Source organism: Sturnira hondurensis, unplaced genomic scaffold (genome assembly GCF_014824575.4).
Source record: "Sturnira hondurensis isolate 20B ecotype Veracruz unplaced genomic scaffold, ASM1482457v3 Scaffold0010448, whole genome shotgun sequence".
In the NCBI taxonomy this organism is placed as follows: domain Eukaryota; kingdom Metazoa; phylum Chordata; class Mammalia; order Chiroptera; family Phyllostomidae; genus Sturnira; species Sturnira hondurensis.
The window spans coordinates 6,439,259-6,457,967 of record NW_028083079.1 but is presented as its reverse complement, the minus strand read 5'-3'; the positions used below and the strand labels follow the sequence as shown (position 1 = coordinate 6,457,967).

At 39.2% G+C, this 18,709-nt stretch overlaps 1 protein-coding gene across 2 annotated transcripts in view; it reads left to right on the top strand.

The window, feature by feature from the left end:
• Nucleotides 1-18,709, top strand: part of C5 (complement C5) — a 90,118-nt gene that overhangs the window by 41,079 nt on the left and 30,330 nt on the right. For both annotated transcript variants that reach the window (XM_037059173.1, XM_037059172.1), the window contains exons 19-25: nucleotides 2,195-2,268; nucleotides 3,054-3,193; nucleotides 4,372-4,599; nucleotides 6,527-6,587; nucleotides 13,514-13,603; nucleotides 14,638-14,850; nucleotides 15,311-15,386. In XM_037059173.1, coding sequence (XP_036915068.1) covers nucleotides 2,195-2,268; nucleotides 3,054-3,193; nucleotides 4,372-4,599; nucleotides 6,527-6,587; nucleotides 13,514-13,603; nucleotides 14,638-14,850; nucleotides 15,311-15,386 — 882 coding nt within the window. The remainder of the gene's footprint in view (nucleotides 1-2,194; nucleotides 2,269-3,053; nucleotides 3,194-4,371; nucleotides 4,600-6,526; nucleotides 6,588-13,513; nucleotides 13,604-14,637; nucleotides 14,851-15,310; nucleotides 15,387-18,709) is intronic.

The following is an 18,709-nucleotide window of genomic DNA, read 5'->3' as shown; positions in this document are numbered from 1 at the left end:
ATTCCCTGTACCTTTTCCCTCATTATCTCCCCTCCCTGCTGATAATCCTCCATGTGATCTCCATTTCTGTGATTCTGTTCCTGTTCTAGTTGTTTGCTTAGTTTGTTTTTGTTTTTTAGGTTTGGTTGTTGATAGTTGGGAGTTTGTTGTCATTCTATTGTTCATATATTTGATCATCTTCTTTTTCCTAGATAAGTCCCTTTAACATTTCATATAATAAGGGCTTGGTGATAATGAATTCCTTTAACTTGACCTTATCTGGGAAGCACTTTATCTGCCCTTCCATTCTAAATGAAAGCTTTGCTGGATAGAGTAATCTTGGATGTACGTCCTTGCCTTTCATGACTTGGAATACTTCTTTCTAGCTTCTTCTTACTGCAAGATTTCTTTGGAATAATCAGCTGATAGCCTTATGGGCACTCCTTTGTAGGTAACTCTCTTCTTTTCTCTTGCTACTTTTCAGATTCTCTCCTTATCTTTAATTGTGGGTTATGTAATTATGGTGTATGCCTTGGTGTGTGCTTCCTTGAGTCCAGCTTCTTTGGGACTTTCTGGGCTTCCTGGACTTTCTGGAAGTCTATTTCCTTTGCCAGAGTAGTGAAGTTCTCCTTGGTTATGTTTTCGAATTCTTGGTCTTCCTCTTCTCCTTCTGTCTCCCCTATGATTCGGATGTTGGGACATTTAAAGTTGTCCCAGAAGTTCCTCAGCCTCTCCTCATTTTTTTGAGTTTTTGTTTCTTCATTCTGTTCTGGTTGAATACTTATTTCTTCCTTCTAAATCATTCCAAATCTGGTCCAAATCATTGAATGAGTCCTAGTTTCCTTCCCTTCTCTATTGGTTACCTGTACATTTTCCTTTATTTCACTTTTCATAGCCTTCGCTTCTTACTTTATTTTGTGACCATACTCAGCCATTTCTGTGAGCATCCTGATTACCAGTGTTTTGAACTCTGCATCTGATAGGTTGACTATCTCTTCATCGCTTAGTTGTATTTTTTTCTGGAGCTTTGATCTGTTCTTTCATTTAGGCCATATGATTTTGTCTGGGCATGCCTGTTATGTAGTAAGGGGTGGAGCCTTAGGTATTTGCCAGGGTAGGGCAACCCACACTGTATGGTGCTATATGTGGGGGAGGAGTCCAAGAGGGAACAGTACTGCTTGCTCAGCTCTTGGCCAGCTTTCAGTCACTTCCTCCACTACCCACAAGCAAATTGGGCCCTTCTGGTGCTGATTCCCAGGTAGGTGTGTTTGTGTATGTTCTAGTACCCTGTGGGTCTCTCCAATAAACTCCCCTGTGAGACTGGGCGTTTCTCCCACTGACATCTCAACCCCCACAGGTTATTTCAGTCAGAAGTTTTAAGGCTTTATCTCCCCACACTGGAACCCTGGGTTGCATGGTCTGTCTTGCTCCCCAGTTGTTCCTCCCAGTTTATCCGCATGCAAATGTGGGACCACCTCCTCTGCCAGCTGCCACCTTGCCTGGTCCACCAGCCGCCACCTTGCCACAAGTCCTCTCCACCCCTGCTGCCTGTCTCCACCCCTCCTACTGGTCTGGATGAATGTTTCTTCTTAAATTCCTTGGTTGTCAGACTTCCATATAGTTTGATTTTCTGGCCGTTCTGGTTTTTTTTTTAATTTGTTGTTGTCCTTCTTTTGGTTGTGTGAGGAGGCAAAGTGTATCTACCTATGCCTCTATCTTTGCCAAAACTCCCAAGGCTACATCTTCTAAGTGCTATATACTCAGCACTATGCCTGACATAAAATTGGTAGACAATAGCTGTTTGTTGAATAAAATAAATCAATAAACTTAATTTTAATCAGCAATTTTTTAGTTATGTCAACTTTGTTATGAGTACTATTAAGATGCATTGCTTTGCTTACCTATTTTAGAATATCCTATGCAATAAACATAACTTTTCTTTGTTTTGTATGTTTCAAATTTGCAATGTTTCAAAGGCATCCTTCTGAATTTTAATTCTCATCATACAAGTGAAAAATCTAAAAACATGTAACCAGTAAGAGATTTATGGAATATATTTTTCTTGCTTAATTTTCCTTAATACTCGACATGATTATATTTTGCTGTGATTTTTCTCTTCTACAGTAGTGTGTAGTAAAAATTCTGCTAATGAGTGCTGTCCAGTTGGGTTAATCAATGTTCCACTATATTTGACCATTAATGTTTTAACTTTCAGAAAGTGGTTGCAGTTTGTGCTACCTGATTCTCTAACTACCTGGGAAATCCAAGGTGTTGGCATTTCAGATAGTGGTAAGCAAGTTTAAGTTATATACTCATTTAAGGAGTAATTTGATTATCAAAATGTAGTTTGATGATTTGTTTTAATAAGGACGTTGAAAAATGCTGTATTTTTGCCATCATTAAAAAAATACATAGCTATTTGGCTATTGTCTGTTTACCAGTAGTTTACTCAGGACTTAAGTGGTGGCATTTTTTTAAATATTCTTTTTAATATACTATAAAACAACTTAGATATGCCCATTTTTTGGACCATATTAATTTCTTCTTTTATTCTTCTCTCAGCCATCATTTTGTAAATGCTGTTGTCAAGCCCCTATTTTCCTTCATTTTTCTCAGTGACTAGGAGCTTGAGTAGAGTTGGAAACAAGTGTATGAGTGCTCTCCTGAGTTGATGCCCTTGTGTGGTGATTTAGTGCAGATGCTTATATAAATAACTTCAGGAATGATTCTGTTCATTTGTTGCCTGTTTTTTTGTTTTTATAAAATCTTGGTTTCCACAGTCAAAATTTTATACCCATTAAATAGAGCCACTGATAAATATCTAAAAAGAGATTTGGTGCTTTAGTTGAAAAACTCATGCCTTGAACAGAATTCAATATTTGTTGGACAATAGAAATTTCTGTTAATACCAATAACTAATGAAATAAAGATCAATGAACAGAAAATTCAAGGACATGGGATGACAATAATGAAAAAAATATGATCGAATTTTTTTCTTGAGACATTTTAGTACTAATAAAGTATTATAAGAATTCACTAATATGCCTCTACTTTGCTTTTACATGGTGCTGAAGGTATATGTGTTTCTGATACTGTCAAGGCAAAGGTGTTCAAAGACGTCTTCCTGGAAATGAATATACCCTATTCTGTTGTACGAGGGGAACAGATCCAATTGAAAGGAACTGTTTACAACTATAGGATGTCTGGGATGAGGGTAAGTAGGTGTTTATGGTATGTACAAGTAAATGAAAAAAAAATTCTCTTTCTGATAATTCTGTTAGTGGAATTATCACAGATCCAGAAAATAAAAACTCAACTCTGTTCAACATTATAAACCAATATGACCCAGTAGGTTTCTTTAATTCATGCCCCACCCACCCTAGTTGTTTGTTTCTGAAGAGGGAGAAGGAACTTTTCATTTTCTAGAAATTCTTCAAAATTAGTTGTTGAATATTGGCACTCTTTTTTGTTTCCCTATTTAATTTATTCTGGTTATTATATTCTTTTGGGTATAGTTCTCAATTCTATCAGTTCACTAGATTTTGGAGGGGAAGTGAAAATTATTGACTATTTGAGCCAGAAGTCAGTAGCTACTATTATTATCCCCAGTACAAATATAGGGAAAATGGAGACTGAAACAAGTCTTACAACCTGCTGTCATCACACAGTAAGAGGCAGAGCCAAGATTTGAACCTAGGTCTTTCTGGAGGCAGAGTCTGGTTGTAAAATTAGGTACAAGTGGGAAGTTAATGGGTAAGATTAATAAATTAATTTGGAGATATATTGAGCAAGGCCTTACATGCCAAGAGATGGAGTTTTCAGTTTTTCATAAAACCATTTGTTGAATACCAAATATTGGGCTAAAAGATATGAAATGAGTAAGAAAGAGTACCTGAAACTACAACAAAGGACACATAGAAAACCAAGGGGGAAGGTGGAAGCAAGGGAGGTGGGTTTGGCTGAGGTGGGAGGAAAATGTGGACAACTGTAATTGAACAATGATAAAATAATTTTTTAAAAAAGAAAAGAGTGCCTGAGCCTGGGGTTCCCACTGTCTAAAATAAAAAGAGACAATGTTACAAATGCTATCACAACAACATGAACAAAGAACTTCAGTAGCTTTGCCCCTGACTTAGTAGGTAACAGTGTGAGGAAGAGAAGGTATTTCTGGGAGATGGCAAGCTTTCTAGACATCCCTTCACATTGCTAAGGTATAGTAACTCGTGTGTTTTGGAAAATCTGAAATTAGCTTTCTCCTCTGCCTTTAATCTAAGGGATTATTTAACACTGTAAGAGTACCAGGGGAGAGTTTATATCCAGATGAACACAGTCAGGACGTACTTTCCTTATCATGAAGTGTTTTGATGTAACTGTTCTTTGGTGATATTTCAGTTCTGTGTTACAATGTCTCCTGTGGAGGGAATCTGTTCTTCAGGAAGTTCAGTTGTCAACCCTCAGGGGAAAAAGATCTCCAGATGTCTGCGCCAGACAGTGGAGGGCTCGTCCAGTCACCCGGTGACCTTTACTGTGCTTCCTCTGGAAGTTGGCCTCCATAACATCAACTTCTCACTGGACACTACGCTAGGAAAAGAAGTCTTAGTAAAAACATTACGAGTGGTGGTAAGAAAAACATGTTTTGCCTGATTCTTTTAAAATCACTTTTTTCATTCTGAAAAAAGTTAGCAGCAGCCATATGCTCAGTCATTCAGAAAGAGACACAGAAAATAATAATGTACATGTAACAAAATGTTAACCTTTAGGGAAATCTGGGTGGTTACCTCAGACTTTTTTGTGCTACTCTTGTAACTTTTCTTTAACTCTGAAATGATGTTTTAAAAATTTAAATAAAACAATACTTGCTTATTGTAGAAAATATAGAATACTGGAAAAAACAAGAAAATTAAAGTCACCCCACAGCCAGAGATATCCAGTTTTAACAATTTGGTATACATCTTTCCAGTTTTTTTCCCCAACACATTTAGAAAGTATGTTCTTTAAATCTATATACGTGCCAGATATTATACTAGCCACCAGAGATATAAATGAGTTATGCCCATGCTGTAGAACTTATACTGTAGAACTTACAGTCTAGAAAATTTTCCTTTTCACAAAAGAATAAGTAAACCGACCAAAAAAGGAAGAAAACTATCATGCTTTAAGTATTATTTACCCATACAGTCTGTTGAATGTTTTAAGATTCTTGCTCAGAGTGACATGGCTAGTTAATGAGAGGGCTGTGTCTTCCATGAATCTACAATTTAGGGTGCAGGAAAGAAACTTCATTCAGTGCAAAACAGCTAATTGTGATATAGCACAGCTATAAAAACAGCATGGCTGTGAGGCAGCCCTGGGGCCAGGCCCCTCTCCAGCTGGAAAGCCCTGCTCTGCTCCTTGATGGTTCAGTTTACCCTGTGCTGGTCTGCTCTCCTGTGATTTGCCCTACTCCCTTTCATGTCAGTCTGCTCTACTTGCATTGATTTGCTCTGCTCCCAGGTCCCAGAGACATCTCCAGTGTTTCAGCTCAGCCAGCAGAGTGCAGCCTTCAGCCTTCTGGAAAGGGAGAGTGTGCTCTCAAAGCTAGAGAAAAGCTGCTTGTATGGACAGAAGTCCTCACTGTTGATCCTTGATTGGTCTTTCCTTATGCAAATGAGGGCTCCAAATCCTCAAAGTTTGATTGGTCCAAATGGCACTGTCTTGAGTGGATAAAAGAGAGTCACTCTGGTTGGTTACAGCTGTGCAGCTTTGATTGGATGGGGGAAGCCTCAGTTCTTTTGGTAAAAATAAGATTCCAGGAACTCCTTTATAAAGGCTTACTGACATGGCAGAAACAGTGCAGGTGGGCAGATGCAGGCAGTTCAGCATAGGCTCCTCCCTGAAGTACAGTTTGTGTGAGAGGCCCCTGTGTCCAATGGATGCTAGGCTTGTTTTCTTTTTTCTTCTCTTTTCTTCTCTTCTCTTTTTTCTTTTATTTGAGCCCAGCTAGCTACCAAAAGCCCTTATTAGTAGGTGTTTTCTTTCTCAGGGTTCACAGTCTTCATTCTCTGAGTTCTGATGTCAGCTGTGAAATTCACTTCAGTAAGCATGTGTTGACTTATTTTGTGCAAGACTAGTTCTATGCATCCTTGCATGGTAGTTCCATGAGCAGGCTCTGGAGCCACGCTCCATGGGTTTGAATCTTGGTTCTACCACTTCCTAGCACTGGGCCACTGGATACGTTTCTTGATCTCTCTGTGTCAGTTTCCTCATCTGTCAAATGGGAGTAATAATAGCACCTACTTCATAGAGTAGTTTTGAGGTTAAATGAGCTGAAGCATACAAAGCACTTAGGTCAATATTGCCTGGCTTATAACTTCTATTTTAAGTGTTTGTTCTGATTATTATGCACATTGCCAGAATATCTTATTCCTGCATATATGCATTTAAGTATTTAAACATTCTTGCCTTCTTCCCCCCACAAAGGATTTTTTAATGGGAAATGTGGTCTAAGAATCCATGTCATATAAATATAATTATGTTATTAACTGAATGTTTTCTGACTTTATTTTAGCCAGAAGGTGTGAAAAAGGAAAGTTATGCTGGTATTACTCTGGACCCAAAGGGTATTTATGGTAAGCAAAATAATTTTGTATTTTAGTGTCATCTTTTGCTCTAAAAACTACAGTGTTATGTAACTTGAAACACTATTTTTCAAAATATTAATTGTCTAGAATCAGGAATGTCCACTTCTTAGTTCATGCCATTCTTGATAGCATGTATTGTACTGTAATCTGGATGGGTTTAGAACAAAGAAATACAATTCTATTAGTTTTAAATGCAAGCATTGAAATAGTAACAATTGCATGATTTCCCTTAGATAGTAATCATTTTCTATCCAACACAGTGATAACTGTAGTGTTTTTATTGTGCCATCAGTCCAAAGAACACATAAGAAAAAGTTATATACTTACTTAACATGCATTATTTGAAAATACAATAATGTTGATTAATCACTTTACAAACCATTTGTAGTTTTTTCTGCTTCCCCTTTTTTCTTTAATGTAGATATTCCAAATCTTCTCGAGGCTACAGTTTTTGCAAAAATGTAAGCACTTAATCGGTTTAAATATAGTCTATTTATGAAATTTATAATGTTCTCAGGTAACAATTCTTTTCTTTTTTAAAAATATTTTTAATTTATTTTTAGAGAGAGGGGAAGGGAAGGAGAAAGAGAAGGAGAGAAACATCACTGTGTGGTTGCCTCTCACATGGTTCCCACTGGGGACCTGGCCCACAACCCACGCATGTGTCCTGACTGGGAATCGAGCTGGTGACCCTTTGGTTTGCAAGCTGGTGTTCAATCACTGAGCCACACCAGTCAGGGCAAGACCTTTACATTTTAAACTGAGTATCATAAACTGGATAAGGACTTCAATAGAGTAACAAAAGAAATCATCCTATATTCGTGTATCCATTCACTAGTGTTTCTCTCTAATTTTATTTGCACACAGTCTTCCTCCCAGTTTGCCCACCGTGGGGAATGTGTGGGAAGAGATTTAGCTTCACGTGGTTACATCATGACGCCAAGCTACTTTATCCTTTGGTTTTTCCTCCTTTTTACCCTTGTGCCTCCTATGCTAACGTTATTGCAAACAGCTTTCCAAAATGGCCCTGTCTTACCCACCTTAGGTATGAATGTCAGAGGTGTAAGATGGGAATGAATAATCTTTTATCTGGTAATAGCTATGTCTCCATCAAAAAATTTTTTTCTAATAAAGATTTTTATATATTTGTTTCTAGAGAGGGGAGGGGAGGGAGAAAGAGAGAGAGAGAAACATCAATGTGTGGTTGGCTTATCAATGTGTGGTTGGCACCCGCCTGCCGACAACCCATGGGCCCTGACTGGGAATTAACCGGCGAGCCTTTGGTTTGCAGGCCGGCACTCAGTCCACTGAGCCACACCAGTCAGGGCTCCATCAAAAATCTTGGTTAAAAAAAGTTTATGCCTCTTTCCAACCTTATCATATGACTTTTTCCCCTTATCATTTTAGATAACTTAGGTGTCTTCATCACTTTCTAGAGTGATAAATAGGATAAAGATGGCAATCAATTTTGTCCAGTTTATTTCAGAGATTTTATTGAATATTTCCATTATCTATTTATTGGAATTGCTATACCAGAATAAGATTTTATAGAGTTCTGTTTCTTTTCTTAATCCTCACCTGAGGATATGTTTATTGATTTTAGAGACAGAGGGAGGGTGGGAGGGAAAGAATGAAAGTAACATCAAACAGTTGCCTCCTGTACAGGCCCCAACCAGGTACTGACTCTGCAATTTAGGTATATGTTCTAATGGAGAATCAAACCTGAACCTTTTGGTGTACTGGACACTACTTCAACCAACCAAGCCACATGGTTTCTGGGTTGGGTTTTTTTTAATATGTTTTATTGATTATGCCATTACAGCTGTCCCATTCCCCCACCTTCACTCCCCTCCACCCTGTACACCCCTCCCCCACCATTCCCCCCTTTCATTCATGTCCATGTGTCACAAGTTCTTTATATTCTATATTTCCCATACTATTCTTGTCCTTTTCCATGTCTATTTTCTACCTACAGTCTATGCTACTTAGTCTCTGTACGTTCTCCCCCCCATCCTCCCACTCCCCTGTTGCTAACCCTCCATGTGATCTTCATTTCTATGGTTCCGCCCCTGATCTAGCTGTCCTCTTAGTTTGCTTTTGTTTTAGGTGTGGTTGTTAATAACTGTGAGTTTGCTGTCCTTTCACTGTTCCTATTTTTTATCTTATTTTTCTTAGATAAGTCCCTTTATCATTTCATATAATAAGGGCTTGGTGATGATGAGCTTGACCTTATTTGAGAAGTACTTTATCTGCCCTTTCATTCTAAGTGAAAGCTTTGCTGGATAGAGCAATCTCGGATGTAGGTCCTTGCCTTTCATGACTTGGAATACTTCTTTCCAACCCCTTCTTGCCTGCATGGTCTCTTTTGAGAAATCAGCTGACAGTCTGATGGGAACTCCTTTGTAGGTGACTGTCCCCTTATCTCTTGCTGCTTCTAGAATTCTCTCCTTCATTTTAATCTTGGCTAATGTAATTATGATGTGCCTTGGTATGTTCCTTCTTGGGTCCAACTTCTTTGGGACCCTCTGACCTTCCTGGACTTCCTGGAAGTCTATTTCCTTTTCCAGACTGGGGAAGTTCTCCTTTATTATTTGTTCAAATAAGTTTTCTACTATTGCTCTTCCTCTTCCCCTTCTGGTACCCCTATAATTCTGATGTTGGAACATTTAAAGATGTCCTGGAGGTTCCTAAGCCTCTCCTCATTTTTTTGAATTCTTGTTTCTTCATTGTTTTCTGTTTGGTCATTTTATTCTTCCTTCTGGTCCACTCAATTGATTTTATTCCAAGTTCCCTTCCCATCACTATTAGTTCCCTGTGCATTTTGCTTCATTTCACTTAGTGAAGCCTTTATTTGTTCCTCTAATTTGTGACTAAAATCAACCAGTTCTGTGAGCATCCTGATCACCAGTATTTTGAACTGTGCATCTGATAGGTTGGCTATCTCTTGGTCACTTAGAAGTATTGGCTCTGGGGCTTTGAGCTGTTCTTCTTCTTGAGCCATAATGTTTTGGTCTGTTTGCACTTGTTATGTATGAGATGCGGAGCCTTAGGTGTTCACCAGGGTGGAGCAACCCAGGTCGCTGGGTTGTGATGTTGTATGCGGGGGTGGCGTCAGAGAGGGGCAATGGCATTTTCTCTGCTCTCTCTCAGATTTCAGTCCCCTCTGCTGCTCCCCACAAGCAAATTGGGCCCTTCTGGTGCTGGTTCCCAGATGTGTGGGCTTGTGCACCCTCCAGAACCCTGTGGGTCTCTCCAACGAATTCTCTGTGAGCCTGGGAGCCTCTGCCAGCACCTTGACCCCTGAAAGTTTTTCCAGTTGGTGCTTTTAGGCTTTATTTCCCAGCGCTGGGTCCCTGGGTTATGTGGTCTATCTCACTGCTCACTCCTTTGCCTGGTTTATCTGCCTGGGGTCAGCCAGCCACCTTGCGCCCTTACTGGGTCTACTTGTTGCCACCCTGTGCTTGCGATCTGCCAACCACTGCCTGTGCGCCTGGGTCAACAGTTGCTTTTTCCTGCGCGACCCCTTTCTACCAGCCACTGACTCTGCCCCTCTTACTGGTCTGGATGAGTGGTTCATTGTTGTCAGACTTCAGTACAGTTTAATTTTCTCTCTGTTATGGTTGTGTTCTGGTTTTTAAATATTTGTTGTCTATAAAGGTGGTTGTGCGAGGAGGTACAATGTTTCCACCTACGCCTCCGTCTTGGCTGGAAGTTGGGTTGTTTTTTTTAAACCATGATGTATTTGGAAAAGTACATGGACAGTAACATTAGAAGAAATCTGAAGACTATCAATGAGGAAGAAGGAGGTATTAAATTGAAAATTAATGGTAATTAACATTGTGGGATATCAGTTTTAAAAGAGACTAAACACAGACTCAATACTCAGGATTAGCCTTAGTTGTTAGTTTCTTTTTTTAAGTATATGTTATTGATTATGCTATTATAGTTTTCCCAATGTTTCCCCCTTTATCTCCCCTCCACTCTGCACCCCCCAGCCCTCCAGTATTCCACCTCCCCCTTAGTTCATATCCATGGGTTATGCATATAAATTCTTTGAGTTCTCTGTTTCCTATACCTTTTTTGGCCTCTCTCCATCTATTTTGTGCCTACCAATTACACTTCTTCCCTGTACCTTTCCTCCCATTCCTCCATCCCCCCTCCCCACTCAAAACCCTGCATGTGATGTGCATTGCTCTGACTCTGTTCCTATTCTAGTTGTTTGCTTAGTTTTTGTTTTCATTGTTTTTCTTTTTTTTAGGTTCATTTGTTGATAGTTGTGAGTTTGTTCTCATTTTACTGTTCATATTTTTTATCTTCTTTTTCTTAGGTAAGTCCCTTTAACATTTCATATAATAAGGGCTTCATGATGATGAACTCCTTTAACTTGACCTTATCTGGGAAGCACTTTATCTGCTCTTCCATTCTAAATGAAAACTTTGCTGGATAGAGTAATCTTGGATATAGGTCCTTGCCTTTCATGACTTTGAATACTTCTTTCCAGCCCCTTTTTGCCTGCAAGGCTTCTTTGGAGAAATCAGCTGAGAGTCTTATGGGGACTCCTCTGTAGGTAACTCTCTCCTTTCTTCTTGCTGCTTTTAAGATTCTCTCTTTATCTTTAATCTTGGGTAGACTCTGTACCTAGGAGTAGGACTGCTGTGGCAAAGGGCATACGTATACTGAATGCAGTATACTTCTGTCATATTTCTCTTCATAATGGCTGTACTGTTTACACTTCCACCAGCACTGCATGAGGGTGTTTGTGTCTCCACACCCTCACCAAGGAACTTGGTGTTCCTTGCTTCTCTAAAATGCTCTACTTTTCAGGGGTAGAAAGTGATATTTCTTTATTGTTTTAATTTGGATTCATCTGATTACTAGTGAGTTTGAACATTTTTTTCATATATGTGCTAGCCATTTGGGCTTTCCCATCTATACATTACCTAGTCCTATCTTTTACATTTTTTTCTATTTTCCATTTGGGTTTTCTTAGCCATTTCTTGTTGATTTTGTTTCTGGTTGACTTCATGCAGTGATGAACCACACTGTGTTTTGATTTTGAACAGGAATCCTTTATTCTGATACAGTCAAATTATAATTTCATTTTATTTTTTATATTTGGGGGGTAGGATTTAAGAATTCTCTCCACACTATTAGTTCACAAACATATTTTTTCTTATTGGTTTTACAGATTTAACTTTTAAGTGTTTTAATCTCTCTGGCATCTACCTTTATATGGGATGTCTTGATGAGTTTTTACCATCATCTCTGACAAGGGAGGAAAACTGACTTCTTGTAATTTTAACTTTGTTTTCTGCACCTTTTCCATCTGGTAACAGAGTTGATAGTGAGAACTGAAATAGTCAAGAGCAGGTATGATGGAAAAAATGATGAAGGATCAAATTAAGATAATTTCAAACAACCAACTGTCATTAAGTACCATATATAGTTCATGAACTGTTTACCAGATTTTTTATTATATTATTTTTACTCTCACAAAACCCCTTTGAGGAAAATACTGTTACCTCTGTTTAACTGATGAGCAAACCAAGGCATAGGAGGATTAAGTGTTTTGCCCAGTTTCATGTATTGAGTAAGCTCTTTCTGAACTCCATGCTCTTTTCAATCACTGTAAACCTATTAAATGTCTCACTGAGTTTATCTTAATATTATATCCTCAGCACTTATCAAAGGTTAATGAAGAAAAGCTACCTGAGGCATGTTCCTGTCTCTTCTGCATAGTCACATTACTTGTCCATTAAATTGCAAAATGTCACTATTTTTTTTTAAATATCTGCCATGTGCTGGGGACTGTATTGAGTGTGAGGACTATAGCATTCAGTAAGGGACGGTTTCTGCCCGTACAGAGCTTTCTTAGCAGGACAACGGGAGGTAGAGTCTCTTCATGGTGACTATTATGGGCTACGCAGTAAAACTTCTGGAGTTCAGATCACAGATCCATCTGTAGTGCTTTGTGACCTTGAGCAATTTGCTTTCTAAGCCTCAGTTTTCTCATCTATAAAATAAAAATAATAATAGACCTAACATACAGGGATGTTGTGAGGATCCAATGTAACAATGCATTTAAGGAACTTTGCAGAGTTCTTACTATTCTATTAGTAAAATAGTAAATATTATACTCTTTTTTTTAAAGATTTTTTTTTACTTTTGCAAATGATTTTTTAAAAGATTTTATTTATTTATCTTTAGAGAGGAAGGGAAGGAGAGGAGAGAAACATCAATGTATGGTTGCCGCTCAAGAGTCCCCTGTTGGGAACTGGCGTGCAACCCAGGCATGTGCCCTGACTGGGAATCGAACCGCAATTGTGTGGTTCGCAGGCCCGCACTCAATTCACTGAGCTACACCAGCCAGGGCGTAAATATTATACTCTTTATGAAGTAAACCATTGATTACAGTAGAAAAATGGTCTGGTACTGGTATGCTAAAACTCTGTTATTGTGCATAAAGAAAAAGTGTCTAAATAAGACTAAGTAAGGAGAGGAAGTGGAAAGAGTTTCAGACATGTTTCCTAATGGAGCTAATCTTTATATTTCCTTGACTAAGGAATTACATGTTATTTTTAGATTTAAATTCTAAGAACAATTTTCTCTTTGAACAAAATAGCAATCTTACTTTTACTGGTGAATGTGATTTATATAACCTATTTGTTTTCTATCTTGTAATGACCAGGAAGCTTACAATCAAATTTAATGCTTTATCTCAAAAGATTGCATAAGCCTAGGCTTTGATAAAAATTCTTTATTATTTTAACTTCCTTCCAAAATTTTAACATTGTTACTGTAAAAGAATGTTTTGTATTAAAAAATCCTTAGAAGTAGCTATATTATAAATAATCTGCAAATAGCCATCCCTCGAGAACTCTGTGTAAATCTAAGAATTTTTTTTTTAATTTCAGGTGTCACTAGCAGACAAAAGGAGTTCCCATACAGGGTACCATTAGATTTGGTCCCCAAAACAAAAATCAAAAGGACTGTGAGTGTAAAAGGTAAATTAACAAATGCCACTTTTATTTCTCATTTCACTTTGTTCTTCAAACAAAAATCAAAAATCCTCATGATTATTCTGTTTCTTCTCTGCTCTAGTCAATAGCATATACAAATTTACCTCTGGGAGTACCTGACTCCTACTCCCACCTTCAAATCCTGGACCATTTTTCCGACTATCTTCTTCCACTGGTCTGATTTAAATGGAGATTTATTCTCCATGCTGGAGGGTGGAGGCTGTCACTGGCACAAAGACATCTCTACCACGGGGGTGCAGCTGCTCCTGGACTTAGAGCTCCATGTGAGCGTGGTGGCCAGGCCCGTTCCAGAGAGTGCCTTATGGACTGTAAATGGCCCCCAAACAGCAGCACTGCTCCGCTAAACTGCCAGCCCCAGAGGGGTTCTCTCCCCTCCCATGCATTTGCGAAAGTGTTGTCTTTGATGGTGTTTTCCCCGTCTCCAGCCTTTACAGTTCAATGACATATCATCAAAGTGATCTATGGTCCCGATTACACTTTATCTCGGATAAAAATCTTAGAATCACTGAATGTTAGCACTGCAAAGGACTCTCTCGATCATGTGCAACCTTGTGTGTATAAGAGCGTCGTTTGCCCAGGGTGGCGTAGTGAATCATGGACGGGGCCCTCACAGCACTCACACGGTGTTCACAGTTCAGATTCTTTGCTTTGCTTTGTGGAAGTGACTAATTATTACCATTTACAATGTCTAACTCTATCAGGTTGAAGGGCAACTAATTTGCCATGTACTCTATGTAGTAATCCGCCCCCTGTATTACACCAGCTTACCACCATATAACAGTGGTAGTTTTAAGCCCACTTTTGGTATTTCTTTTAAATTTAGCTTCCTAACCAGATCTTTTTTTTTTTAGCTCCCCAGTACTGAGAAGTAATTCAACTGCCTAGATAAACATGAAAGAATAAGCATGCTTGCTCTTACCTCTATTTAAAATATACTGTTATGTAGAAATTCATAGAAATTGATTGTGTCTCATTTGAATTTTGTGTGTGTGTTTCAGGAATGCTTATAGGTGAGATCATGTCTGCAGTTCTGAGTCGGGAAGGCATTGATATCCTCACCCACCTGCCCAAGGGGAACGCAGAGGCAGAGTTGATGAGCATTGTCCCAGTATTCTATGTGTATCACTACCTGGAGGCGGGAGATCACTGGAACATTTTTTCCCCTAATTCATTAACTAAAAAACAGTACCTGAAGAAAAAATTAAAAGAAGGTAAAAAAAATCTATTTCACATATTGTACACAAAAATTTTGTTTTTTAAACTAATAGTTTAATTCAACAAATATTTATGTTGTTATGAGCTATACAAAAGCTTAATTGTAAAAGCATTTCAGCAAAAAACATCCTAAGGCAGACTTCACTGTGAGTAAATACTATCTGCTGTTGCGTTTTGGCTTCACTTACTAAAATGCCTGGACGAGAGTCAAGACACCTGCATTCCAGATCTACAGAGCACTTCCTTCCTTCTTGAGTGAGCTCAGAAGGTCGTACTCGATAGTTCCCAATTTAAGTGATTTGTATACTTCTTTTGAGAAGTTCAGTGTTGGCCACACACAGAGCATATGCTTGCTCCCCAACACCAAGAGGATTTTACTACTCCGAGGGGCTAATAAAACACTCTTTGAGTAGAAATGGAGGTCGCTGAAGCACTTCTTTTTCTGGTGCCTCTTAGGGATGATAAGCATCATGTCCTACCAAAATCCTGACTATTCTTATAACATGTGGAAAAATGGAGAAGCTAGTACTTGGTAAGTAGAAGGTTTGACTTGCATTTCAATATAGTAGTTGATTAATTAACTGAAGAATAATGACCTTTATGGAAACTTTATTTGCCTAGTTGCTCAGGCTAAAAAAGCTTAGTCATCCTTCACTGACTTCTTTCTCTTCCAAGTCACATCTGATCCAGCAAATACCTTTGGCTGCACCTTCAAAATATATCCTGAATTTGACTACTTCTCACCAATTCCACTGTATTATCCTGGCCCAAGCCACTCTCATCTCTCACCTGGATTATTGCACTAGCCTCCTCAGGTTTTTTGGCTTCAGCTCTTGCCTCTCTTCAATCTGTGTTACATAGCATCTGGAATGACCTCATTAAAGTTAGTTCATGCCATTCAGAATGATTCAGGAGCTTCCCATCTCACCAGGGCAAAAAACAAAGTTCTTGCTATGATCTACAAGGCCCCCCATGATTTGCTCCCCCCCGTCCGCATTCCCTTCTACTCTCCTTCATTCCACTCAAACCTCAGTGACCTCCCTGCTGTTCGTCAAACACATCAGTCATGCTTGCAAACTCAGGGCCTTTGCACTGACTGTTCCTTCTATCTGGAATGCTTCTCCCAGGTATCAGCATGGCTTTCTTCTTTACCTCCCTCATGTCTTTTCTAAAAGTCAGCTTCTCAGTGAGGCCTCTGCTAATCATTCTATGTAAATCGTACCCCATTCCCATCCCAACACTCTATTTCCTTCTCCCTGACTTTCCTTTTCTCCTTAGAATATATTACTAAAATTCTTTAATGTTTTAAAATTTTTTATTTATTGATTTTTAGAGAGAGAGAGAAAAAGAACAAAAGAGAGGGGGAAGCATCAATTTGTTGTTTCACTTTTTTGTGCATTCATTGGTTGCTTCTTATATGTGCCCTGACCCGAGATCAAACCCACAACCTTGACACATAGGGACAGTGCTGTAACCAATTTAGCTACCTGGCCAGGGCTATTCTTTTCATTGAATTTACTGGCATGATATTAGTTAATAAAATTATATAGGTTTCAAGTGTACGAATTTATAATATATCATCTGTATATTGTATTGTGTGTTCCTTATCTAAAGTTAAGTCTCCTTCTGTTAACATTTATCCCCCCTTTACCCTCTTCTACCTATCCCCAACCCCCTTTCCTTCTGGTAATCACCATAGTTGTCTATGAGTTTTTATTTTTGGCTTAACCCTTTCACCTGTTTCACCCAGCCTCCCAGCCCCCCTATCCTCTATTACTAATATTCTTACTTATCTCACTTATTGTCTGTCAGACAGCTACTACAATGTAAGCTCTACATGGGAATTTCAAAGTATGCCTAGCACCTGGTACATACCTGTCCCACAGTAGGTACTCAAAAGTACTTATTCAGTGAAGCATAGTAACTTCCATAATTCTGATGATTTTGAGGGAAAGACAGTCTTAATTCATTAAATCCATACAGAAATCTATTTTCAAAAAATACTGGACTTCTGGCCAATATGGAGGCATAGGTAGACACACTGTGCCTTCTCGCACAACCAAAAGAAGGACAATAACAATTTTAAAACAAAAAACAACCAGACCTGACAGAAAATCGAACTGTATGGAAATCCAACAACCAAAGAGTTAAAGAAGACACATTTATCCAGACCAGTAGGAGGGGCGGAGACGGGCAGACAGGGCAGAGAGGACTCATGGCAAGGCAGCAGCTGGTGGACCCAGCTAGGCGTCAGATTGTGGAACTGGGCACGCCAGGCTGCAGCTGGCCAGCAAGGCAGCAGCAGGGGAGACCCAGCAAGGCAGCAGATTGCAGACTGGGTGGTCCCACACTCACGTGCTGATAAACTGGGAGAAACAACTAGGGAGCAAGACAGACCCCGCAACCCAGAGCTCCAGCATGAGGAAATAAAGCCTCAAACTTCTGATTGAAAATACCTGCGGGGTTGAGACGGCAGTGGGAGAAATTCCCAGCCTCCCAGGAGACTTTGTTGGAGAGACCCACAGGGTCCTAGAATGTACACAAACCCACTCACATGGGAATCAGCACCAGAAGGGCCCAATTTGCATGTGGGAAGTGGGGGAAGTGACTGAAATCTGGCAGAGAGTGGACCAAGTGCCATTGTTCCCCCTTGGACCCCTTTCCCACATACTATCACAACCCAGGGAGGTAGATTACCCCACCCTGGTGAACACCTAAGGCTCTGCCCCTCACAGTGTAACTGGTGCATCATGACAAAAAAAATGGCTCGAACGAAAGCACAGATCAAAGCTCCAGAACAAATACAACTAAGTGAAGAAGAGATAAACCTATCAGATACACAGTTCAAAACACTGGTAATTAGGATGCCCACAGAATTGGTTGAATTTGGTTGCAAATTAGATGAAAAAATGAAGGCTATGCTAAGTGAAATAAAGGAAAATGTACAGGGAACCAATAGTGATGGGAAGAAAACTGGGACTCAAATGAATGGTGTCGACCAGAAGGAAAAAATAAACATTCAACTAGGAAAGAATGAAGAAGCAAGAATTCAAAAACAATGAGGAGAGGTTTAGGAACCTCCAGGACATCTTTACACATTCCAACATCCAAATTATAGGAGTACCAGAAGGAGAAGAGGAAGAGCAACAAGTGGAAAACTTATTTGAACAAATAATGAAGAACTTCCCCAATCTGGCAAAGGAAATAGACTTCCAGTAAGTCCAGGAAGCTCAGAGGGTCCCAAAAAAGTTGGACCCAAGGAAGAACGTGCCAAGCCACATCATAATTACATTACCCAAGGTTAAACACTCCTTGTCTCTTGCTGCTTCTAAAGAAGCAGCAAGAGACAAGGAGGCAGTTACCTACAAAGGAGTTCCCATCAGACTGTCAGCTGATTTCTCAAAAGAGACCTTGCAGGCAAGATGGGGCTGGAAAGAAGTATTCCAAGTCATGAAAGGCAAGGGCCTATATCCAAGATTGCTCTATCCAGCAAAGCTTTCACTTAGAATGGAAAGGCAGATAAAGTGCTTTTCAGATAAGGTCAAGTTCAAGGAGTTCATCATCACCAAGCCCTTATTATATGAAATGTTAAAGGGATTTATCTAAGAAAAAAAGATTAAAAATATGTACAGTAAAATGACAGCAAACTCACAATCATTAACAACGACATCTAAAACAAAAACAAAAGCGAACTAAGCAAATGACTAGAACAGGAACAGAACCACAGAAATGGAGATCACATGGAGGGTTAGCAACAGAGGAGTTGTGGGGGAGAGAGGGAGAAAAGGTACAGAGAACAAGTAGCATAGATGGTAGGTAGAAAATAGAAAGGGGGAGAGTAAGAACAGTATGGGA